The sequence below is a fragment of the Silurus aristotelis genome, assembly GCF_946808225.1.
Source record: "Silurus aristotelis genome assembly, chromosome: 3".
NCBI lineage: Eukaryota > Metazoa > Chordata > Actinopteri > Siluriformes > Siluridae > Silurus > Silurus aristotelis.
Genome location: NC_139576.1, coordinates 17452300 through 17475742, shown reverse-complemented (window position 1 = coordinate 17475742; position 23443 = coordinate 17452300). Strand labels below are relative to the sequence as shown.

Genomic DNA, 23443 nt, shown 5'->3' with positions numbered 1-23443 from the left:
GGAGTTCAACAACACTGTTCCTACTGAAACTGAACTTGAGTTTTTCTGCTGTGTTTATTGATGCACTGGCAAAAGAAAAAAAGATCAACATATTGTTGATCTTTTAGCACTTGATGAAACTGAATTTGCCAAATCTTTAATGTTTATATATATATATATATATATATATATATATATATATATATATATATATATATATATATATATATATAATATGTGTGTGTGTGTGTGTGTGTGTATGTATGTATGTATGTATATGAATGTATGATCCGGCCCCTCTGTCAAATTTAAAACCCATTGTAGCCCGTGAGTCAAAACGTTTGCCCATCCCTGGCCTATACAAACACAAAACTGACTTAAACACAAAGTAACTTATAAACACTATTTCATTTAAGTCAGAGCAGCACAAACTGAATATATCACAAGGATTTCTGAAATAAATAACCAAACAAGCTGAATAATATATTCACAATCAAAAACTAAAGTGGCTTCTGCTGTTGTATTGAGCTCTTAAACATGTTTCTTTTACAGAAAACTATCAACAATTTAGAACAGAACAGCGGAATAGCTTCTAGCTTCGTCGAGGCATGGAGTTTCTGGAGTTGCTGCTATCGCAGTAGATACGAGCTTCGAACCAGAAAGACACAGCTTACATTTGACCAAAACATTTTTGTCTTTATACTCAATTAAAGTGTAATAATGAGCATATTTCCACTTTGAGAAACTCGTCTTGCTCTCGCCTCGACTCGCCATTACTGCCGCACAGACCTGAAAAAACGGAGACACGCCCACAGTGGCTTCGTGTTTACAGTGGTTCATCCACCAATCCTACAATGCGACGCTGCTGTAAGCAGGTTAGACTGTAGTCTACACTTCAGCCCAAATTCATTCATTTATAAAAGTAAATATTATAAACGCACCATACGGTAACAGTAACGGAGTTACTTTATTTTATTTTTAAGTAACGCTTTACAGTATTAGTTACTGTCAAAAGTAACTTCATTTTATATATATATATATATATATATATATATATATATATATATATATATATATATATATATATATATATATATATATAATGTTGGGCAGTAACGAAGTTACTTTTGACAGTTACTTTATTACTTTATTTTTTTAAAGTAACGCGTTACAGTATTAGTTACTGTCAAAAGTAACTTTGTTTTATATATATATATATATATATATATATATATATATATATATATATATATATATATATATATATATATATATATATAAAATGAAGAACTCCGTTACCGTTACCGTATGGTGCGTTACCCGTTACTTTTTATTATAGTATATATATATATATATATATATATATATATATATATATATATATATATATATATATATATATATATATATATATATATATATAAACATAGTAATCATAGATGATCATTATTTTGGGAGGTCGAATGTGTATTTCAACTGTGTGTTAGTGACTGGTCGTTCATGGACGATACGTTGATTTTACAACGATTCTTTAATGTGACTCAGAAAAACGAGTTGCCTCAAATAGTGATGCGTTCACGAGCAGTAAGTTGAACTCTCCAGTCCGAGTCGTTTATTCTTTTATCACGTGATTCCCATAAACTCTATGCAGTGCTTTACACAGGAAGCAGAATTGAGTATTTCATCTCATGAGTCCTCTGGTCCGAGTCGTATATCCTTTTATCACGTGACTCCCATATACGATTCAAAGAACCGAGTCAATAAAATGATCCGATCTTCCAATCACTACTGTGTATGACGTACTTCCGCACAGAGTGCTGGCTTTGTTCACGAAAAAGACCACCAGGGGGCGCTCTACAGCCGTGTTCCATCTCCTTATATTTAGCAGGGATTCTCTCACACCACTATCACCCAGCACTGGTAAGAACATCTCTATGTATGTATATGCAAGCAGTATAAGCGCTTTTTAAAGCATGAAGTGTTGTACAAATACAAAGATTTACCAATTTGCCAGATGCATATAGCAGCAGTATATGGCGGGGTCTATAAGTGTAATATTTATTGTATTAAATTCACAAAATAAAGACATCCGAGAAACGATGAACGCCGTAAACTCTTGGGATTCCTGTGTGCGAAGTGAAAAGAGGAGAGAGAGCTGCTTTATTTTCTCAGGTTTTGTATTGAAAAGGGAAACATAAGGAAGAGACTCACGTTGAGGGACATTTACACTGACCAATCAGCTGCTTACTTTCTTTTTACTGACGCGTATCTGACCAATCAGATGTGTTCTTTACTAATAGCCGGTCTTTTGTTTACGCGCGTTGTGTTTATCAATAACAGGGGCAACAACAGTTTCACGAAGTCATAAGTGTGCAGATATTCTAATATATTATTTACTTATCATAACTCAGCTGTTTGCTTTGGGAACGTTCTGTTTTGGTTTATAATGGCAGAGCTTTTCACATATATACTACTGTATTTGACGTTTTTTCATTGTTGGCTTTGCAGAATAGACAAACCATATGTAATGCAGAATATATTTTGAACTCCCTTTCCTTTTTATTGCCAAAATATTTCTGTTTTAATTTGTTATTTCTGTTATCTGTCTAAAGTGAATGACTTAAAGAAAACTTTAAATCAACCTCTGTCAAACTTTGAAAACTTTCCGTCAGATAATGTTATGATGATGTTCTTAGAACTTTAGTATCTGGTTACCGGAATCAGTTCTGAAAAGCATCTGATGGCTGTCACCAGCTGTGTTTCAAAGTTTCCCAGAATGTTGTGTAATAGTGTCCAGAAATAAAAAAAAACAACAAGTTTTTGTTAGCTTTGTAGTATATTTACACATGTAATAACAAAAGTGCAGTTATATACAAGAAAAAATCAAACCCTTTATATCACACTCAAGGGTAAAATGGAAGCAATGTTTTTGATAAACACGTTGTAGCCCTTGTATTGTTCTACAGTAGATCAAAAGATGTGAAAACAGGAAGGCAGTACCACAAAATGATCTGAGAAGAGATGATAGCAGAACCAACATTACTCTCAAGAAGAGTGCAAAAGTAAGACTTTTTGCTGTACTGGGATTTTTTTTATAGCTGAGAGCAAAAGTTTGCATCCCTAATTGATTATTGGAAAAAAAAAGTACAACGTACATTGATCTTTTTGATATAATTATATTTAAAAATGATGGTTCACAATTTGTAATGCCAAGAACTGAAACTATATAAATATGGCAATTCGAAGTCTAAAGACATAAATCTCAGAAAACATAAACTGATATCAACAGAATAATTTTTATACATGTTTTCTGTATTGCACATCTAGCATGTTATGGCAAATGTAACAGGAATAAGTTACATGCAAACTTCTGTTCACACAGTAACCGCATACAAACACATCACTCAACCGTACATAATAAATGTATTGCATTAAATCTAGTAGGTATGGTATATTATGTGAGTAATTAACCAAATAATGAATATATTTTTAAAGAGAGAACACCAGTGTTGATGTCCCTTCCTGCACATCTGTGAATCATGCCTCTGGTGTGAGAAATGAAAACAGAAAGAAGAATGTGGTAAGACTCTGCGTTTGTCCTGCTCATAAAAGAAATAACATTATATCATTACTTATGATAAACCTTAAATAAACTTGAAATACAATAAATAGGATTTTGCAGTACTCTTGTGCAAAAAAACCACACTAAATAATATTTTAAAACTCCTGCCATAAATGTGTGTGAATGTGTAGCATTTTTAATGTGGACGTTTTTGTATAGAGAGGGAAAAGGAAAGCTCGGGATGGCTCAGAGAATGCCAAGCAGAAGCTTTCAAAGACCAACCATGGTCCCTTTGGCAGAGTGGAGAATGTGCAGCTCAAAGATGGAGACATGGAAGCCTTCACCTTGTTTGAGGTGGTCAGTATGGGCAGGAGTGCCATGCAGGTACAAGCTGATGATTAATGCTTAATTATACCTGTTCAAGTACTCGATTGACTGCTTTTTTGTAGTAGATTGTGTGATTTTTGGTTGAGGTTGTTTGGAGGCATGTTTTGATTGTAGTACTTCTGGCTCTCATGCAAAGGCTGTGGTTGACGACTGGATTGAGGCTTATGTTATGGACAGAGAACCAGCACTTCTTGACCTCATCAGCTTTTTCATTCAGTGTTCAGGATGCAAAGGTAAGACATTCAGTGAGTATATACAGTGGTGTACACTTCCTGATTTCTTATTTTTTTGCATGTTTTTCACTCTTTAATGTTTCAGATCATTAAACTAATTTAAATATTAGTAAAAGATAACACAAGTGAACACAACATGCAGTTTTTAATTGAATGTTTTTAAAATTCTGAATTCAAAACTACATGTGTGAAAAAGTGTTTGCCCCCTAAACCTAATAACTGGTTGGGCCACCCTTAGCAGCAACAACCGCAATCAAGCTTCTTGCTATAACTTGCAATGAGTCTGTTACAGCGCTGTGAAGGAATTTTGATCCACTCATCTATGCAGAATTGTTTTAATTCAGCCACATTGGAGAGTTTTTGAGCATGAACCGCCTTTTTAAGGTCATGCCACAGCATCTCAATAGAATTCAAGTCAGGACTTTGACTAGGCCACTCCAAAGTTTTCATTTTGTTTTTCTTCAGCCAATCAGAGGTGGACTTGCTGGGAACTCCAAGTTCGCTTCAGCTTGAGGTCACGAACAGATGGCCGGATATTCTCCTTTTAAATTTTTTGGTAAACCAGCAGAATTTATGGTTCCATTTATCACAGCAAGTCTTCCAGGTCCCAAAGCAGCAAAACAGCCCCAGACCATCACACTACCACCACCACATTTTACTGTTGGTATGATGTTCTTTTTCTAAAATGTGATGTTCTTTTCTCGCCAGACCTAATGGGACACACACCTTTCAAAAAGTTCAACGTTTGTCTCGTCAGTCCATAGAGTACTTTTTCCAAAAGTCTTGGGGATCATCAAGATGTTTTCTGGCAAAACTGAGACGAGCCTTTATGTTCTTTTTGCTCAGCAGCGGTTTTGTCTTGGAACTTCTTTCTCATTTGTTTCTGAATTTCTTTTGATCTCAGCATGATGTCTAGCTTTTGAGGATCTTCTGGTCTACTTCACTTTGTCAGGCAGGTCCTATTTAAGAGATTTCTTGATTGAACTGTGATAAACCACAGTTTTAACACAGGGCCATGTAGTTTTGGATTTTGTTTTCCCTCAATAATGAAAACCTTCATTTAAAAACTGCATGTTGTGTTCACTTGTGTTATCTTTGACTAATATTTAAATTAGTTTGATGATCTGAAACATTAAAGCGTGAAAAACATGCAAAAAAAAAAAAAAAAGAAATCCACTTTTTCACACCACTGTATGAGCATTCCTGAAATGTCCATGGTCTTCAATCATTGCTTTCTTAAGTGTCGTCCACAATGCCTGGTGGTCATGAGTGTTAACTCTTATTAAGTTTTAAGACTTACTCTAAAAGGATAACGTATTAATAATTATTTAAATGATTCAGTATGGTTAGAGACCAGATCGTTACACCAACAGTATCATCTTTTTTTTAGGAGGAAGACACCTGCTTTTTCCAGTAAACTATGCAACTTTATGTATGTTCTGCTAAATATGTAATTCTACTGATGATATTGCTCCTTTTTAGTAAATAGTGCTCTGATAAGAAAGAGATTTGCTCTGGTAAAATAGATGGGACAATCTCACAATTAATCTAACAGTAATATTGTGCTACCTGGGCTGTTTTGTATGTGTATTTTTTAGGGGTCGTAACTGCTGAGATGTTCCAGAGCAAGGAAGATTCTGATGTCATGAGCAAAATGGTGGAGGACCTGGACGAGGTGCGATCTGTTTTCCTTCTTCTCTCGAGTTGTATACATATATGCCACAGTGTTACAACTCAGGTTTTATTTTCTTTCTTACTTTCTCTTTCTTTCTTTCTTTCTTTCTTTCTTTCTTTCTTTCTTTCTTTCTTTCTTTCTTTCTTTCTTTCTTTATATATATATATATATATATATACAGTGGGTATGGAAAGTATTCAGACCCCCTTACATTTTTCACTCTTTTTTATTTTGCAGCCATTTGCTAAAATCATTTAAGTTCATTTCTTTTCCTCATTAATGTACACACAGCACCCCATACTGACAGAAAAACACAGAATTGTTGACATTGTTGCAGATTTATTAAAAAAGAAAAACTGAAATATCACATGGTCCTAAGTATTCAGACCCTTTGCTCAGTATTTAGTAGAAGCCCCCTTTTGATCTAATACAGCCAGGAGTCTTTTTGGGAAAGATGCAACAAGTCTTTCACACCTGGATTTGGGGATCCTCTGCCATTTCTCCTTGCAGATCCTCTCCAGTTCTGTCAGGTTGGACGGTAAACGTTGGTGGACAGCTATTTTTAGGTCTCTCCAGAGATGCTCAATTGGGTTTAAGTCAGGGCTCTGGCTGGGCCATTTAAGAACAGTCACGGAGTTGTTGTGAAGCCACTCCTTCGTTATTTTAGCTGTGTGCTTAGGGTCATTGTCTTGTTGGAAGGTAAACCTTCAGCCCAGTCTGAGGTCCAAAGCACTCTGGCGAAGGTTTTCGTCCAGGATATCCCTGTACTTGGCCGCATTCATCTTTCCCTTGATTGCAACCAGTCGTCCTGTCCCTGAAGCTGAAAAACACCCACACAGCATGATGCTGCCACCACCATGCTTCACTGTTGAGACTGTATTGGACAAGTGATGAGCAGTGCCTGGTTTTCTCCACACATACCGCTTAGAATTAAGGCCAAAAAGTTCTATCTTGGTCTCATCAGACCAGAGAATCTTATTTCTCACCATCTTGGAGAACTCCATGCGGGTTTTCATGTGTCCTGCACTGAGGAGAGGCTTCCGTCGGGCCACTCTGCTATAAAGCCCCACTGGTGAAGGGCTGCAGTGATGGTTGACTTTCTAAAACTTTCTCCCATCTCCCGACTGCATCTCTGGAGCTCAGCCACAGTGATCTTTGGGTTCTTCTTTACCTCTCTCACCAAGGCTCTTCTCCCCCGATAGCTCAGTTTGGCCGGACGGCCAGCTCTAGGAAGGGTTCTGGTCGTCCCAAACGTCTTCCATTTAAGGATTACGGAGGCCACTGTGCTCTTAGGAACCTTTAGTGCTGCAGAAATTTTTTTATTTATTTACTTATAATTATTATTTTTTTTTTTTACAAATTACAGGGCTCAGGTTTGCAGTATAAAAGGTTTCTGGCATTTCCATGGATACTGACTGTCACTTGGCCCATTGACATTGTGAGTATAAACTTTACTTTTACTTTAATTATTCTAAAGCTTTTAAACCTTAAAAAAAAAAAAATTTCTTTGTCTTTTTCAGGACAATGGAGAGTATCCTCTTGTCATGTCTGGGCTGTACTGGAAAAAGTTCCGCTCTCACTTTTGTGAGTTTGTCTCAGTGCTGATATCGCAGTGTCAATATAACGTGATCTTTGACAACTACCTCCTGAACACACTCATCTCTCTTCTGACTGAGCTCTCAGCATCACATATGCGTGCCTTTAGACACACATGCACACTGGCAGGTAACTCTCTAAACACTGATTTTTACTGTCTGAGCCTGTTTGAGTCTCTGTGACATTCTCACTTATCTTCAGAGAGAAAGCAGGCTGGAATGGGATGCACTCTCTGATTCTCTCTTTCCATTCTCATGTGATCCTGTAGCAGTAAAGTTGCTCAGTGCTTTAGTGAATGTGGCACTTAACCTCAGCGTTAGCGTGGAGAACAACCAGAAACTCCTTGAGGTTGAGCTGGCTAAGATGTCCAGCAAGCGAGCCTCACCACGGGTGGACAAAATACAGAAGAAGATTACTGAGGTGAGGCCATGACTCTCCGACTGCACTTTAGTCTGTGCTCTTGTCATTTCATCATTAGTTAGTTTTTTTGGGGAGATGGGGGAGGTGGGGTCATAATATACAATATTCAAAAAACACTGAAGTAAAACTTGAAGTGAAAGTTTCTGAAACTTTAACCTTTGTTCTGCTTCAGTTGAAGGATAGAAAGCTGGAAATAGAAGACATGATGGATGCTATTTTTAAAGGAGTTTTTCTTAAAAGATACAGGTAGTCTAATTACTTATGATTGCTTCCAGATCTTCTTTTTCCTTGCATACCACCTGATGTTTAGTAAAAAGGGTTTTGCCTGTTCTATTTTGCCAGAGATGTAATATCCGAGATCAGGGCGATCTGTATAGAGGAACTGGCTGTGTGGATGAAGCTTTATAGTTCCGTGTTTCTTAATGATACCTGTCTGAAATATGTAGGATGGTTGATGCATGACAAGGTGAGTTTCTGTTATCATTGAGCTTCTTCTATGTATAGAATGCAGAATGCTTTCCACAGTGAACTGGCTGCAATTAAAGAGCTTTTGGACTGATTTAGCATATCCTTAACTGCTAAATTTTTTAAAACTTGTAATTGATTATATGCCTCTGTACACACTCTTGTTGGGGAACGGAAAGGTTTGAACCTTGTTTCATTTTCACAGCAACCTGACGTGCGCTTGAAATGTGTTTTGGGTCTGCAAGGACTTTATCAGGACGTTAATCTAATCTCCAAAATGGACCTTTTCACCAGTCGATTTAAGGTTCCGTTGTTTTTCCAATACATGCGATTATGAGAGACCTATAGCAGGAGAACATTTATTGGTAGACATCTTAGCTAATTAAAGTATCTTGCACAAACTTATCTATGATTTCCTATTGCGTATGTGACTACATTAAAGAGCAAGATTAAGATAGATGGATTAGATTCACTGAGATACTGCATATATTCATTACATCACATGAGGTTGTTTTCAGAAAGGATACATTATTGATAGTGCTTAGAGAAGAATGTTTGTGAGGGTAAATTATTGTTGTGCTTTTTCACAGGAGAGAATGATCTCCATGATTTTGGATAAGGACCATGAGGTTGCACTGCAGGCAATGAGGCTGCTAATGACAATTTCCCAGTAAGCTTTTCTTTTCTCAATCATATACTAATTTTTTATTGGTTCAAACACATACTGGATATTATAAAGAAAGGCTGACCATACAAACCTTTTTTTACCGTGACAGGTTCTGTGATGATGTGCTGACTCAGGCTGACTACAAGCACATGTTTAAATTTGTATACTCTATTCATCGACCACTTGCAGCCATGGCAGGGGAATTTCTCTTCGCCAAGTGAGTGCAACTGAAAATGTTTGTAGCCAGGAAGAGTCAATTATAGACAGAATGCCTGTACTTATATACCTGGTGACTAATGGTGATTAATCTGGTCAGAATAACTATTAGTTACTTAGTTAGGTAAAGTATATTAATAACATTAATTAAGTACTGGTATTAATTTCGCTGTTTCTATAATAGTTCAGTATTATTCAGATCTGTAGGTGACTACAGGTTTTGGAGCATTTTAATGTTTCCTCAGGTTACTTAGTCAGCCTACAATGCCAGTGAGGAGAACAGGATTATCCGAGGAAGACAGACACAGAGAGCTAACTCTGGCTAGAGTCCGAGCTCTTATTCAGTTCTACACTGAGAACCAGGTAGTTCTGATCATAATTTCTTTATGATACTTTTGTGTATTGTTACTAATCTAAATCTTACCCAAACACCGCCTTCTGTGGATGAGCTTAAATAGCTCTGCTCTACAGTTGGAAAGGATGACACTGACCTCCCTACTCTCTTAGTTTAGATAATAAAAAAACACTTGCCAATCTGGACATCTTCTTGCACACAGAACAGAATCAGTGTCTTTGCCAAATACACCTGACATATGATGCTATTTGAGCAGCACCTTAACAATGATGTGACATCAGATGTGTTTGCCAGAATCTTGGGTTAGCCCTGACCTTCCTTGACTTTTTTTTTAAACTGGTAGCTATCGTTTGATATGGATGACTACACTAGGCTGGAAAGCTTTTTTACGATGTTAGAATTAAATCTATTGTGTTTACAATGTTTAACATTTTTCTGCCTGCTTTTGTTTTCAGCTGCATCAGCATGTGCTGTATCTAGTGGACAGTCTGTGGGAGAGTGGTGGACCACTGTTAAAGGACTGGGCCTTTTTTACCTCTCTGCTCACAGTTCATCCCCCCTTAACGGACCAGGGCTAGTACTTACTTTTAAAATACACTATATGGACAAAAGTTTGTGGACATCTGACTAAGATTGATAGACAGATAGATAGACAGATAGACAGACAGACAGACAGACAGACAGACAGACAGACAGACAGACAGACAGACAGACAGACAGACAGACAGACAGACAGATTTGTGCTCATTTAGCCATTAGAAAAATCAAGTACTTATGTAGGATTAGAAGGGCTGGGGTGCAGTCAGTGCTCACAGCAGCCATTATTATTCTGAAACAAGTTTGTCTCTGCTAGTTCAACTAAAGGGAAACTGTAATGCTACCACATCCAAAGACAATCTAAATAATTGTGTACATATTTTTGATGACAATTTGGGGAGATAATCAGGTATCCCAATACTTTTATCCATATAGTGTAGTAACACTATGTTCTCTATTTGATTTACCCTTGTGTGATTGTATACATCTTTTTGTTACACAGCTTTAAGCAGCACCGAAGAGACTCTGGTGATTGAGATTCTTTTGGCGTCAGTAAGGCAGGCTGCTGAGGGACCTCCACTAGCAGGGAGAAGCCTGGGGAAGAAAGTTAGCTTCTGCTTTCTTTCATCTTCACTTAGCTCACTTCACTCATATTGCTGTGAGAACTCTAGTGGAACCCAACTGAGATTCATTTTACAGTTTGTTGTTGCCATGAGCATTTGATAGTTATTTTTTAAATACTAAGTGAAACAATAGGGATTATAACAAATGCTCCAATTAAAGAAATACTTTTGATTTTATCTAATTTTTCTGCAAACAGTTTCTTCCTTGTGGTTGTCTGCTTCTGATGTTCTTATTATATGCTTTATATGTACAAGTATGTATGTAGTGTGTGAAGCAGACTGATTATGAACATGCATTTGTTGTGTTTTAGTTTATCAGTACAAAAGAGAAGAGGTTGCAGACAGATGACTGTGCAAAACTTACAGAACACTTCTTAAAGGTGCTCCCTTATCTGTTCTCCAAGGTGAGAAAGGAACCCGTGCATTTGTTGCACTCTCTTACTATATATAGTCAATTTTGTCCTGATCTTAAAATCTGTCTATGCATTTCTAGTACTCAGGAGATGCTGAAAAACTTACGTATTTCCTCAAAATAACTCAGTACTTTCAAATGGAATCTTGTGGCGATGAACACAAAGAGGTTGGTTGTTTTTCTACGTTTAACATTATTGGTCTACTTTTAGCAGCAAGTGGGTCTCATTATTGCATTGTTTCACTTAATGAAATATGTGATCAGTGTGCATTGTCAAAAAAATTGTTAAAAAATCTCAAAACGAAAACTCATTACACTTTGTTAAAATGATGGCAAAGTTAAACACTAACACTAATATTTTAAAAATCTTATGGAAATGTATATAAAATAAATATTGTCGAGTGTCCTATTGTCAGGGATCCACCAGCCACACCTTCACCTATCACCTTCACCTATCACTCTCTCCCACTTTCTAATCAGCGACACCTGGCCCTCATCAGTTCTCATGCTACATAACCCCCATTCCTCCACCAGCTCATTGTCTGTTCTACAGCTTAGGCTAAGGAACACTGTCGGACTACCCAAGCTTATCAGTTTGGTTTATCCTTGTTTACGAGACTCTGTGTGTTTTGTGTGCTTCAGTCTAGTCACAGCTTTTCACCAGGATTAGTTTACCTGGCGTTTCTTGGCGGTTTTCTGCTTTGCCCTGTTGCCTGTTATTAGTCTTAACAATTAAACATTGGTCAGAAATGAGCAGAAAATAAAGAAATGCAGTCATGACAGTCCCTGTGCTATCTTTGAAAATATATATATTGGGATGCCTTTTAAAATATTATTCCTTATTTGATAATCTGTCACACCTATATAACAAGCTTATAAATGGAACCTGAATTAATAAAGCAGCAAAGATCTACAGTATTGTTAAAATTCTTTCAAATTCCTTGACCAATAATTTGATTTCAAGACAATTATAAGCCTTAAATGTAATCTCCCCCCCCCTATCATGCCCCCTGCTGGTCACTTTGTGGCACTGTTTTGTGTGGTTGTAGTCTGTGCAGGCACTGCTCGCTGGATTGGAGGCTGCAGTGGATTCTCACACAGAGGCAGCACTCCTAGAAGCAGCTGTTCGGTCGTATCATAACCTCTGTGCAAATGATTCACCCTGGCAGCACATGGCAGCTTCTGCTATAGGACAACTCATCCAACGCTGGACACACACACTGGGCTCATGCTTAGAAGATGCAGTAACTGTAAGTGCCTATCAGATGGCATGTGACTGTTGGAGAATTCAGTCATAATTCTGTGTGCTGAGACCTGCCTGGTTTCTACATGAATAAAGGCCATAAAGTATTTAATTTGACTGGGAGACTGAAGGGGGTAACAAGGCTAACTACAGTATGACTCTTGTATTTTTTTTAGGCTGGAACTTTTATTGGAGGGGGAGACAAAAATGACAAGATTTTGTCCAGTTTGAAAAAATTAACTGCTTTCAACAAGTAAGATTTAATGAGCTTTTTTTTTCCAGAGAAAATAACCTAAAATCTATTTACTCCAAACTCATCTGAAATTGGAATAACCAAAAACCTAAGCACACTTACTGAATTCTGTTCATTTTAAAGATTTGTGATCACAAAATTCAGAACCACAGGATTTTTACCAATTACTAATAAGAGGTCTCTACAGGTGAGACCGACATGAAATAATATCTAATTTCCTTAAAATAAATTTTTTCACCTTCAGAAACTCCTTTATCCTGGTCAGGGTTGCTATATGTAAGATATATATCAGAAATGTGTCGCTCAAAATATTTCGTTATGTCTGGTAATGAGTACCAGTGAGTCAATGAGAAATACTGATTTGAAGATTAATTAGCAAATACACTGAACTTAAGAATTCATGAAAGATTTAACAAAAAAATATATTTACCATGAATGTTAATTAAGCGCCTAAATACCTGCACTATATTATGAGTTTTGAGTAAACAGGTTTGTTGCTGTACAATTAAATATGTCCATAATTGGACACACTGATGCAGTAGATAGAGATTAGATTGAGAAAAAAAAACTTTTTTATTAAGGTTATTCATTGTCTACTGCAGTACATGTCTAACCTTACAAAACCTTACACTATTTCTCTCTCATTTGGAGCTGCCTCATACTTCTGGTATCATTGTGTCTTAGTGCTCAGGACCTGACTAAATGGGGAACATATGAGCTGGTCTCTAAGATCCTTGTTGTTGAGTCACAGAATGGAGGTGTGCCAGTAGAGGTAAGATCAGTTATCATAACCGTCTCTTACTGTGAGCAGCCTGTCTTCAGTGAAAGCTCAACTTTCGTCTGTGTGCTGCTTTTAGATGATCACTGAGGCTCTGCGCTGTGTCTGCTGCTGCATCCTGTGGAACCTGAACAACTTTGGAGAAGGAGTGACCTCCAGGGTTAGTCATCAGCTGCTCTGACATTCTTCCTTAAGCTCAACCTTGCCATGCTGTGACTCTCTCCTCTTTGTCATTGGCATCAGATCTAGAGATGTGAATGCTAATATTTACACTCGGACACAGTTTGGAGTGATAAATGAACCGAGCCTTTCAGGTGTGTGTGACTCAGTGTCTACACAATTCCCATATGATCCATCACAAGCAACATGTCCTTTAATTCTGCTACATTCAATTTGAAATATCAGCTGTGATGCTCTCAGAGGCCCTGGGTTGTGTCCACTGGATTTTAATAATCGGGAGAAGCCTGTGATTGATCATGAGGCATTAGGAAAAAGAGTAGGTTCAGGTGATGGATTATAGGGGGCGTAATGGCTACATTCTTGTGTGAAGTCTCCTCTACTAATCTCTAATGTGACGTCGTTATTAAGCCCATGTTTTTATGCGGTGCACAAGGTAATCATATTTCCCGACCCCTAACCTTTCCACACAGAGATATTGATGGCCATTAAGAATGCTGTAGGTAAGAGAGCAACATTAAAATCCTTCACTTGGGGGAGTCGCACCCCAACGAGTGCTTTCACTCTCCGACCCCCCTCATCAATAACTGCCAGCGTGGGCTGTAATTTGAGACCCAGGCAGCGACTTTGGCCCAATCTGCAATTCTAATGTCAGTGGCATTTGGCTCAGGAACGAGGGTGAATTTGAGTGAGAGGAGGTGCTGGGGGAAAACAAGATGAGTTCAGCAGAAAATTGGGATATTGTCTGATTAAAATGAGTCATTTGGCTAAAATGAGATTCGAACAGCAGTTCCTCCCTGAAGCTGGGCACATGTTTATAATTATGAAAGAATGGTTTACATGAGAGACCAGCAGCGCTTCTTCTACCAAAGCCTCTATCTATCCAAATTCCAATAGCTCCATCAGCTTTGATTATTTAGCTTAATTGTTTTCTCAAAATCTCTGTCTCTACCATAAGTCTATGATGCAAACAGATCTTTAATAGCACAAAAAGAAAATATATATACAAATAAAAAAAAAAAAAACCCTCATAACTCATTTGATTTTGGTTTGTTAAATGATTGAGAAGGGGGGCAGGTAAGATGGAGACAGTATGGATGAGGCTATTTAACTGCAGTAATTAGGAATGTCTAATACCAGCAACTACATTATTGCAAGTAGAATCTATGGCATATAATACAAATATCTGTTTGTGTGCTTGCGTGTGTAGGAGTCAGCTCTCTATCAGAGGAGTCAACTGCGAGCGTTTTGTGAAAAATGCCAACGCTGTCTTTCACACACGGAAAAGGTGGTAAGAGAACAGGTACAGTCAGCCTTTACATAACATTATTCCTTTCTCCTCTTTTACCCATGTGCATACTTTTTACTCAGTGGGTTATACTTTAAGATGTGATATATTAAAGGGCTCATGTGCGCTGTAGCGCATATGAAATGTGGATGCATCATTTATAATATTTTTAAAAAATTCCCGTTACATAAGCTTTTCTTCTTCTACCTGTTTAACCGATTGTCTCTTATTAATGTATCATTAATGTAAAAGAGACTAAAGCAAATAATAGGCTGTGCATTAAATAAAGAGTAATACAAAGATTGAGGATCTTAATAGTATATATTTGTGCAAAAAAAATAAAAAAATAATCTTAAGCCTGTTGGAATTCAGTGCCTGTGCAGTTACTGTAGTTCATATTAAGTCTAACATTTTTCCGTGTTCCTATTCCTCAAACAGGCATTCATGTGTTTGAGCGATATCCTCGTAGCCCACAGTTACCAGCTGCAGATGTGGGATTCATCAGCAGGTGCTCCTCTGTTCTATACCCCTGAACCCAGACTGCAGAAAGCACTGCTTAGCTTCATTCTAGAGCACATCTTTACTGGCCCTGAACCACACAGCCACAGCAGCACAGGTATCCCTGTCCACCTTCTGTCCTCTTTGTTTAACATAACACGTTTATGAGACTCACTTATGATTTACACTGACAATAGACGCTAGAAGCTGTTATTGCTGTGTTTCCAGTAGATGGCAGTCTGTCTCCAAGTTGCATTACACATAGAACTGGTAGAGTTCGGACTGGTGCTTACACACATTCAAAGTCGCTCTCACCAGGTTATATACAGATACTTTAGGTTTGCAAATGTCTTATACACATTTATCACAAGCCAAATCAGTCAGCTCAACATCATGAGGGGGTAAAAGCTTGAAAAAATGTTACATACAAAAACCTCAATGCCTGCGCAAGTAGCAAACAAAAGATTCTTGAGTTTTTTTGTGCTATTTTCTATTGGGATACATGTACTGTTTGTGAAAATACATTTGAACACCCAATAACCTGAATAAATAAATCATTAATTAGTAGTTTAAAGAATGTAAGAGACTCTTATCAGTAAAGACTCATTCCATATAATACATTATACATTAAATCAAAGTACATTAATGTAAACCAGTTAAACTATTTATTACCATATGTATCACAGTAAATATAAATTTTTAAACCTTAAAATATTATATAGTTGTCTGAAAAGCTGTTCTTGACTTGATCAGTATGATGATTTATGACTATAATATGTGTATTAAGATTTCCTGTAGCAGATGATCACACTCCGACCCACTGCTGACTATATCAAGAATCTGTCTGAATCTGATCTGATTAAATGAAATAAAAAATAACATGCTTATAACATGCCTATTATCATTTATCTGTTATATTACTTTATGAAACATCGTCATCTTGTGTAAATTACATAAGCTGTTTGTCTATATTATGGATTGTTCTCTAAATGTTATTCAGTGCTTAAGGCCAGATGTATGTAGAATTATTGTTTTGACAAGACAGTAAAATTAAAGGCAGGTTGGCAGCTTATTTATATATTTTTTGTATTCTTGATTAACAACCACAAGAGTTTTGAGATTTAATTCTATCAATATTTCAGAAAGGGATTATATTTTTGTAACTTCTTACTATATGGGCTTTTGGATTGTAATAATCCAGAGCAATATATCAATGACATTTTCATCCATACAGTATCTTTTCACTAGAGCAATGATTCACCAGGTTGGTCCTGACACATTATTCTGACAGAAAATGTGTTTAATGGCACCTCACCTAGGGAAACAAAATTTTTTGAACCGCATGTGTGTGTGTGTGTTTCAGGCAGCGAGAGTAAGGCTGGGGTGAGCTGGCCGGAGGACTTGCACCGGCGGAGGAATCTGTTGGCTGCCTACTGTAAACTGATAGTGCACAGTGTGCTTGAGATGAGTATGGCTGCTGAGATCTTCAAGCACTACATGAGGGTACGTCCTGTTCACTGCCTGGTCCTGGTCTGTTTTAAAGTCATCAAGTATGATTACTGAATAGCTACAAATAAAATGTAAACTAAATATTATCAAACCTCAAGATTATAGTAATCTGTTTTATAATTATGGATAAAAATCTTTTGCAAACATCAATGAGGAGATTAAAAATAGGTTTTCACATTATTCTGTCCCAGCAGCTGTTCTTAATGAATGAGAATCTATGTTTGACGGATATACAGCAAGTTTATAAAATAATGTCAAATAGCAGTGATCACACGATTGGTATTACTTATAAAATGACAAGTTTGCCTCATTAAATACACAAGTTTACTTTATAATTTATGAGTTGACCGGGATGAATGGACAGCACCCCGAGTGTGTTTGTGTGTGTGTGTGTGTGTGTGCGCTTAAAAGCGTAAGGTGTTTGACATGCCGACACGTTTGGAATGCCCATTCGCCTCGGCAGTGGCAGAGCCAGCACTCTATCATTAACATTCTTCTTGATCTTTCTGATTTACACACGTGTATACCCCAAACACACACACACACACACACACGCACACGCACGCACGCACACACACACACACGCACACACACACACACACACACACACACACACACACACACACACACACACACACACACACACACACACACACACACATGCACAGCTGCCATAATGAACGATGTCTTTCAAAGTCAAGCAAATGACAGAAAGTTGGCAGCCATCTGTAACCCTTTATTTGCTCTACTTCCTGTTTTTGGAAAGCTCCCCAACAACTGTTCAAAATATTTGCCAGTTCATGATCACTTCCTTCCGCATAAAAAGATTTTTAAAGGCAAATGCTGTAGTGCTAAAAGGCAGCTTGTGTGGGATGGAATCACAGCGGGTTACAGTATATGTCTGGGTGGTATAAGCATAAGTGGCTAGGCTAGACACATCAATATTGTGTTGATACAGTGCAGCCACTGAACCCACGCTATAGAGGATTTGTCAGGTCAAGAGCATCTTTTCGTAACAGAGACACATAACGGGGGCACATAATCTTCCTGACCGAGAGGGCAGGAGGGCAAGACTTCATCAGATGCTTATAGGGCCTAGTCCATGTCAGACAGCAGGGCTGCATATATCTTTTCCAGCACTGCAGGTATTATTTATTACAGCGAAAACCTGAGATGTAGCTCGGGGATAGTGGATTAATGGTTTAGGATCTTACCGATGGCTTCTTGGCAGGCATTGGGCAGGTGAGAATAAAAGTGATTTTGTGCGACTAGTATAAGGATTCAGAATTGTTTGCCATCGGCAAACCACCAGCAATTGCAATTATTATGTCTCAGCATTTTTTAAGGCTTTTTGTTATAAAGCTCCCATCTCTATGCTTACAGCATTAAAATACTGGTAACACAGTATGTACCTATTTCAATTCTTTTATCTGGGGATAATATACTATTGATTCAGGCTGCTGATTTGAGCTTTAGGAGCCGTGATACAGTAACACACTTCTGTTCTCTTTTCTGCACAGTACTACAATGACTTTGGCGATATTATCAAAGAAACTTTGAACCGCACTCGACAAATAGACAAGATCGAAAGCGCACGCACCCTGGTCCTGTGCCTTCAGCAGGTACACGCAACTCACTTTCCATCATCTGTTCCGGCAATTCTCAGTTTCCTCAGTGTCCATGGCTCACTGAAGGGCCTCTGCAGCTGTCAGCATCTCACAGACACAAAGCCCCTCCACCAATATGCCCTGTGTGGAATGTTCTAGCAGCTCCTTCATTCTCTGAATTGCTTCATGGTAGATCTTTGGACAGTGAAACTGATAGGGGAAATAGTGATTAGTGGCATAGATTACACCAGCTCTTCTGTCCAGTTCTTCACAGAGCCTCTTCTGACATGTCTGTCTCACACGTCTTATTGAAGAGAAATTATTCCAATTTACTCATTCTTTGAAATATAGTACAGTAATTATGTTCATTATTATGATGATAAAAAACAGACACAATGAACATGTTTTGGTCATTGTTCCACTGCTTTATATGCTTTTCCCACCCTCACTGTTAGATTTGATATTGAATGTTCATTATATTTCTTGGTAAAAACTGGTAGCACTTAAATAATGCTGATGCATGCTTTACATTTCATTATTTTTGGTGACGTTGAATGGTGAGGAGTTCTACTGACAAGTTTTACTGTGTGCAGCTGTACCTGCGGTTAAAGCAGGAGCAGGACACTGGGAACATGTGCAGTTCAGGAGTGCAGACCTACAGCAGTATCAAAGAGCTGGCCAGACGCTTCTCTCTCACCTTTGGCTGGGATCAAATCAAATCCCGCGAGTCTCTGGCCATGATCCACAGGTAGCGCCGATCAGCCTCTGGCATGCTGATCCTGCAAATTAATTTAGCTTTATCGTGAATAATTGTATTTTAGCAATATATTATATGTAACGTTAATTGGGTATAACAACCAGCCGTGTGTCCTGCTGCAGTGGAATGATGTTTTCTCCACTTCCTGTTATAGTTTTTAAAATGGGAAATTTTAGCTGGAATTTGTTTACATGACCAGAACACCAGAAGTAACTCATAGCTGAATGACTTATTTTGAAGAGTGAATTCCTTTTTCTTTCGTTTTGTTACATTCTTGCTTGCAGGGAACTCAAGTTAAATAGATTGCAAACAATTAAATGCATTGCTTTCTGCTGAAATTGAGGGTCATGACATTTTAGATCCAGCAGCGTGATGGATTTATATCAGTTTTAATTTGTATGCTACTTCAGATATTATCGCAAAGCAGCTTTACAGAAATCTGGATGTAGGTTTAGGTTACTGAGACAGGTAAAAAAAATAAAAATAAGGAAATAAAATAAAACTTTTATATGGGGTGAGCTAGAAAACATACAGAACCAGGTTTCATATGGAACCCATCCTCATAGTGGGAATATAAATTATTACAGTCTACAGGTACAGAAGTGCAAACAGTCTGCAGTAGGTATAAAGCATAAAGCTCTGGGTAACCTGTAATGCTGTTCTTTTGGGCCATGGGTCACATTCATTTCCAAACATGAAGTACTGAAAGAGAATGAAGCAGACAGTTTGGACACTAACATGCTCATGGCATAATTTATAATTGAACCCTTTCTCTAAACCACAGTGTTTTTGCTTCTTTGCAGGGATGGCATTGAGTTTGTTTTCCAGGGTTTTGTTCAGCAGTCAGAGAAGCACCCGCCGCCATACCTCTCTTACCTCACCATCCTTAGCGAGTTCTCCAGTAAGCTGCTCAAACCTGACAAGAAGACCATGTGAGTAAATCTGAACACACAGCAAGCAGCACTACAGTGTGTTTAATATGAGATTTGACTCGGGGAACACACCTGAATACACTGGTTGCTGAAAGATGGTCTTTTAATTCGAACAAATGTTTGTTTCTCTGTTCAGATACAGCTATCTGCAGCAGTACATTGGTGAGCAGTGCATCAGTAACAGGGAGGAGTGCTGGATGCCACTCATCTATTACAGAACGTCTCTCCAGGGCACAGCTGAGGGAGAAGACGCCGTGTCCTTCATCAGCTCTGACACTAATAAACAGCTCTCACTTACTAATCGCTCCAGATCGCCCTCCATCAAACCGACTGCATCTGAAGGTACGACGAGTCACAAAGTCTATACCGAGTCAGCAGTTTTCCTACCGGCACTGACATACTACTCCGTTTTTTTTGTCCTGACTTCCAAAAGGTACAGAAAGTGATAATGTCCTGAGTGTCTTTGACCACAATTACAAACTTCTTCCCGTATATGTTTACAGGGGAGCTACGAATCTCACAGATGTCCGAAACTAAAGCGAGCAAACAGCAGAAGAGGTGAGAGGTGATACATACAGGAAATCCGCCTCTTATGCTCAAGTGTATAATTGTACCATGAGTTCATTTGCTTTATGAAGTCAAAATGGCTAACATTTTTAATCAGTTGTGTTGTCCTCTGTGTAGCCTGGAGCCGAGAGTCGCAGAAAAGATCGCTGTGCTCAGAGAGGAAACGGTTGATATCCAGCCAGGGGTCACTGGTGAAGAAGTGGACGTGGATACAGTAGAAATAGACACTTGACATCCTTATGATAATCTGTTTCATGCTGTTCATTGAGGGTATTGAGAATGATGCTCAATGTGACCTCATTCCTTTTTATTATATATTTACTGTAAGCAGTGATATAAAGCCTCTGTGCTAAAGACTCTAATTATTTGTTTTTTTTCCCCTCTAAACCAGATCTAAGCTAAAGACCATTTTTAACATGCATTTTGTCTTCTTTGCTGTTATATTACATCAGGCATGTGTTTCCTCCGAGACACATAAGGCTAACCACTGTATCTTTTCATCATCGCAGCACATAGTAACATACAGCTGTTTAATGACAAATTACTTTGAGGGTACATTAGCTTCCTGTGCTGTCTTAGCACTGACTGAAATTGCTTTAATGAGCTGAACTGGAATACATTTGACCCATCTTTGCCATATATGGAATATAGTTTTACCTAAAAGCAACATGATTCTAATGGAGTATGAGAGAATTATAGACTTGTGAAGGCTCATACTGCAGGTTGGTGATTACCAGTGTATATATTTATGACATTTGGCAGGTTCCCTTATCCACAGGGACTTTTCCAATTTATACACCTAAGCAGTTGGGTTAAGAGCCTTGCACTTGGGATGGGATTTGAACTCATGACCTTCTGATCCTAAGCCAATGTTTTAACTACTTAGCTACCATGTTTCATATTATCCACTATACTGTCCGATTGCCTTCTTTTTTTTTTATATTCTGCAAATGAAATGGTTAAAATTATATTAGTTGGATAAAATTATAATATAATTATATTATATTAAATTTTTTATATTTTGGACCTACCCAAACAAATTCTCAAAATAAAAAGAGCCAATGTTCACTTATTTGATGCCAATGTACAGACATACAGTACAGTGGGGGAGTGGAAGCTCAGTGGTTGGGCCCTTAACCCTCTGTGCCCCAGGAGCGCTGTATCATGGCTGACCACGTGCCCTGACCCCAACTTCCAAACAAGCTGGGATATGCGAAGAAAGAATTTCACTGTGCTGTAATGTATATGTGACAAATAAAGGCTATTCTATTCTTCTTTTGCATAATATTGAACCTTCTTAATGTTTTATATATATATATATATATATATATATATATATATATATATATATATATATATACAGTAAGGAAAATAAGTATTTGAACACCCTGCTATTTTGCAAGTTCTCCCACTTAGAAATCATGGAGGGGTCTGAAATTGTCATCGTAGGTGCATGTCCACTGTGAGAGACGTAATCTAAAAAATAAAATCCAGAAATCACAATGTATGATTTTTAAACTATTTATTTGTATGATACAGCTGCAAATAAGTATTTGAACACCTGTCTATCAGCTAGAATTCTGACCCTCAAAGACCTGTTAGTCTGCCTTTAAAATGTCCACCTCCGCTACATTTATTATCCTAAATTAGATGCACCTGTTTGAGGTCGTTAGCTGCATAAAGACACCTGTCCACCCCATACAATCAGTAAGAATCCAACTACTAACATGGCCAAGACCAAAGAGCTGTCCAAAGACACTAGAGACAAAATTGTACACCTCCACAAGGCTGGAAAGGGCTACGGGGAAATTGCCAAGCAGCTTGGTGAAAAAAGATCCACTGTTGGAGAAATCATAAGAAAATGGAAGAAGCTAAACATGACTGTCATTCTCCCTCAGACTGGGGCTCCATGCAAGATCTCACCTCGTGGGGTCTCAATGATCCTAAGGAAGGTGAGAAATCAGCCCAGAACTACACGGGAGGAGCTGGTCAATGACCTGAAAAGAGCTGGGACCACCATTTCCAAGGTTACTGTTGGTAATACACTAAGACGTCATGGTTTGAAATCATGCATGGCACGGAAGGTTCCCCTGCTTAAACCAGCACATGTCCAGACACGTCTTAAGTTTGCCAATGACCATTTGGATGATCCAGAGGAGTCATGGGAGAAAGTCATGTGGTCAGATGAGACCAAAATAGAACTTTTGGGTCATAATTCCACTAAACGTGTTTGGAGGAAGAAGAATGATGAGTACCATCCCAAGAACACCATCCCTACTGTGAAGCATGGGGGTGGTAGCATCATGCTTTGGGGGTGTTTTTCTGCACATGGGACAGGGCGACTGCACTGTATTAAGGAGAGGATGACCGGGGCCATGTATTGCGAGATTTTGGGGAACAACCTCCTTCCCTCAGTTAGAGCATTAAAGATGGGTCGAGGCTGGGTCTTCCAACATGACAATGACCCGAAGCACACAGCCAGGATAACCAAGGAGTGGCTCTGTAAGAAGCATATCAAGGTTCTGGCGTGGCCTAGCCAGTCTCCAGACCTAAACCCAATAGAAAATCTTTGGAGGGAGCTCAAACTCCGTGTTTCTCAGCGACAGGCCAGAAACCTGACTGATCTAAAGAAGATCTGTGTGGAGGAGTGGGCCAAAATCCCTCCTGCAGTGTGTGCAAACCTGGTGAAAAACTACAGGAAACGTTT

General features: G+C 38.2%; 1 protein-coding gene across 2 annotated transcripts; it reads left to right on the top strand.

Moving 5' to 3' along the window:
- The first annotated feature begins 1579 nt into the window (after positions 1 to 1579).
- Positions 1580 to 22010, top strand: LOC310723464 (cohesin subunit SA-2). Of its 2 annotated transcripts, none has more exons than XM_083536550.1 (32): positions 1580 to 1899; positions 2927 to 3041; positions 3475 to 3559; positions 3761 to 3925; positions 4065 to 4161; positions 5760 to 5836; positions 7203 to 7274; positions 7357 to 7561; positions 7701 to 7852; positions 8025 to 8098; positions 8195 to 8318; positions 8523 to 8621; positions 8908 to 8987; positions 9094 to 9201; positions 9446 to 9563; positions 10011 to 10128; positions 10595 to 10698; positions 11027 to 11119; positions 11209 to 11295; positions 12177 to 12377; positions 12547 to 12623; positions 13308 to 13395; positions 13481 to 13561; positions 14789 to 14881; positions 15305 to 15482; positions 16728 to 16867; positions 18394 to 18495; positions 19074 to 19228; positions 20041 to 20169; positions 20306 to 20511; positions 20673 to 20727; positions 20854 to 22010. In XM_083536550.1, exons 2-32 carry the CDS (start codon positions 3001 to 3003, stop codon positions 20966 to 20968), a joined length of 3519 nt encoding a protein of 1172 aa, XP_083392676.1. In that variant the 5' UTR covers positions 1580 to 1899; positions 2927 to 3000; the 3' UTR covers positions 20969 to 22010. The 2 variants fall into 2 exon arrangements, with proteins under 2 accessions (XP_083392676.1, XP_083392675.1); XM_083536549.1 differs by having other exon boundaries at positions 1780 to 1899; positions 2946 to 3041.
- Positions 22011 to 23443: the final 1433 nt, after the last annotated feature.

Excerpts from the sequence above, each read along its gene's own strand:
- LOC310723464 (XM_083536550.1), top strand. The coding sequence starts at position 3,001 with ATGATAGCAGAACCAACATTACTCTCAAGAAGAGTGCAAAA. Across the intron at positions 3,560-3,760 it reads AAAACAGAAAGAAGAATGTG|AGAGGGAAAAGGAAAGCTCG; the intron begins GTAAGACTCTGC and ends GTTTTTGTATAG. Across the intron at positions 11,296-12,176 it reads GTGGCGATGAACACAAAGAG|TCTGTGCAGGCACTGCTCGC; the intron begins GTTGGTTGTTTT and ends GTGTGGTTGTAG.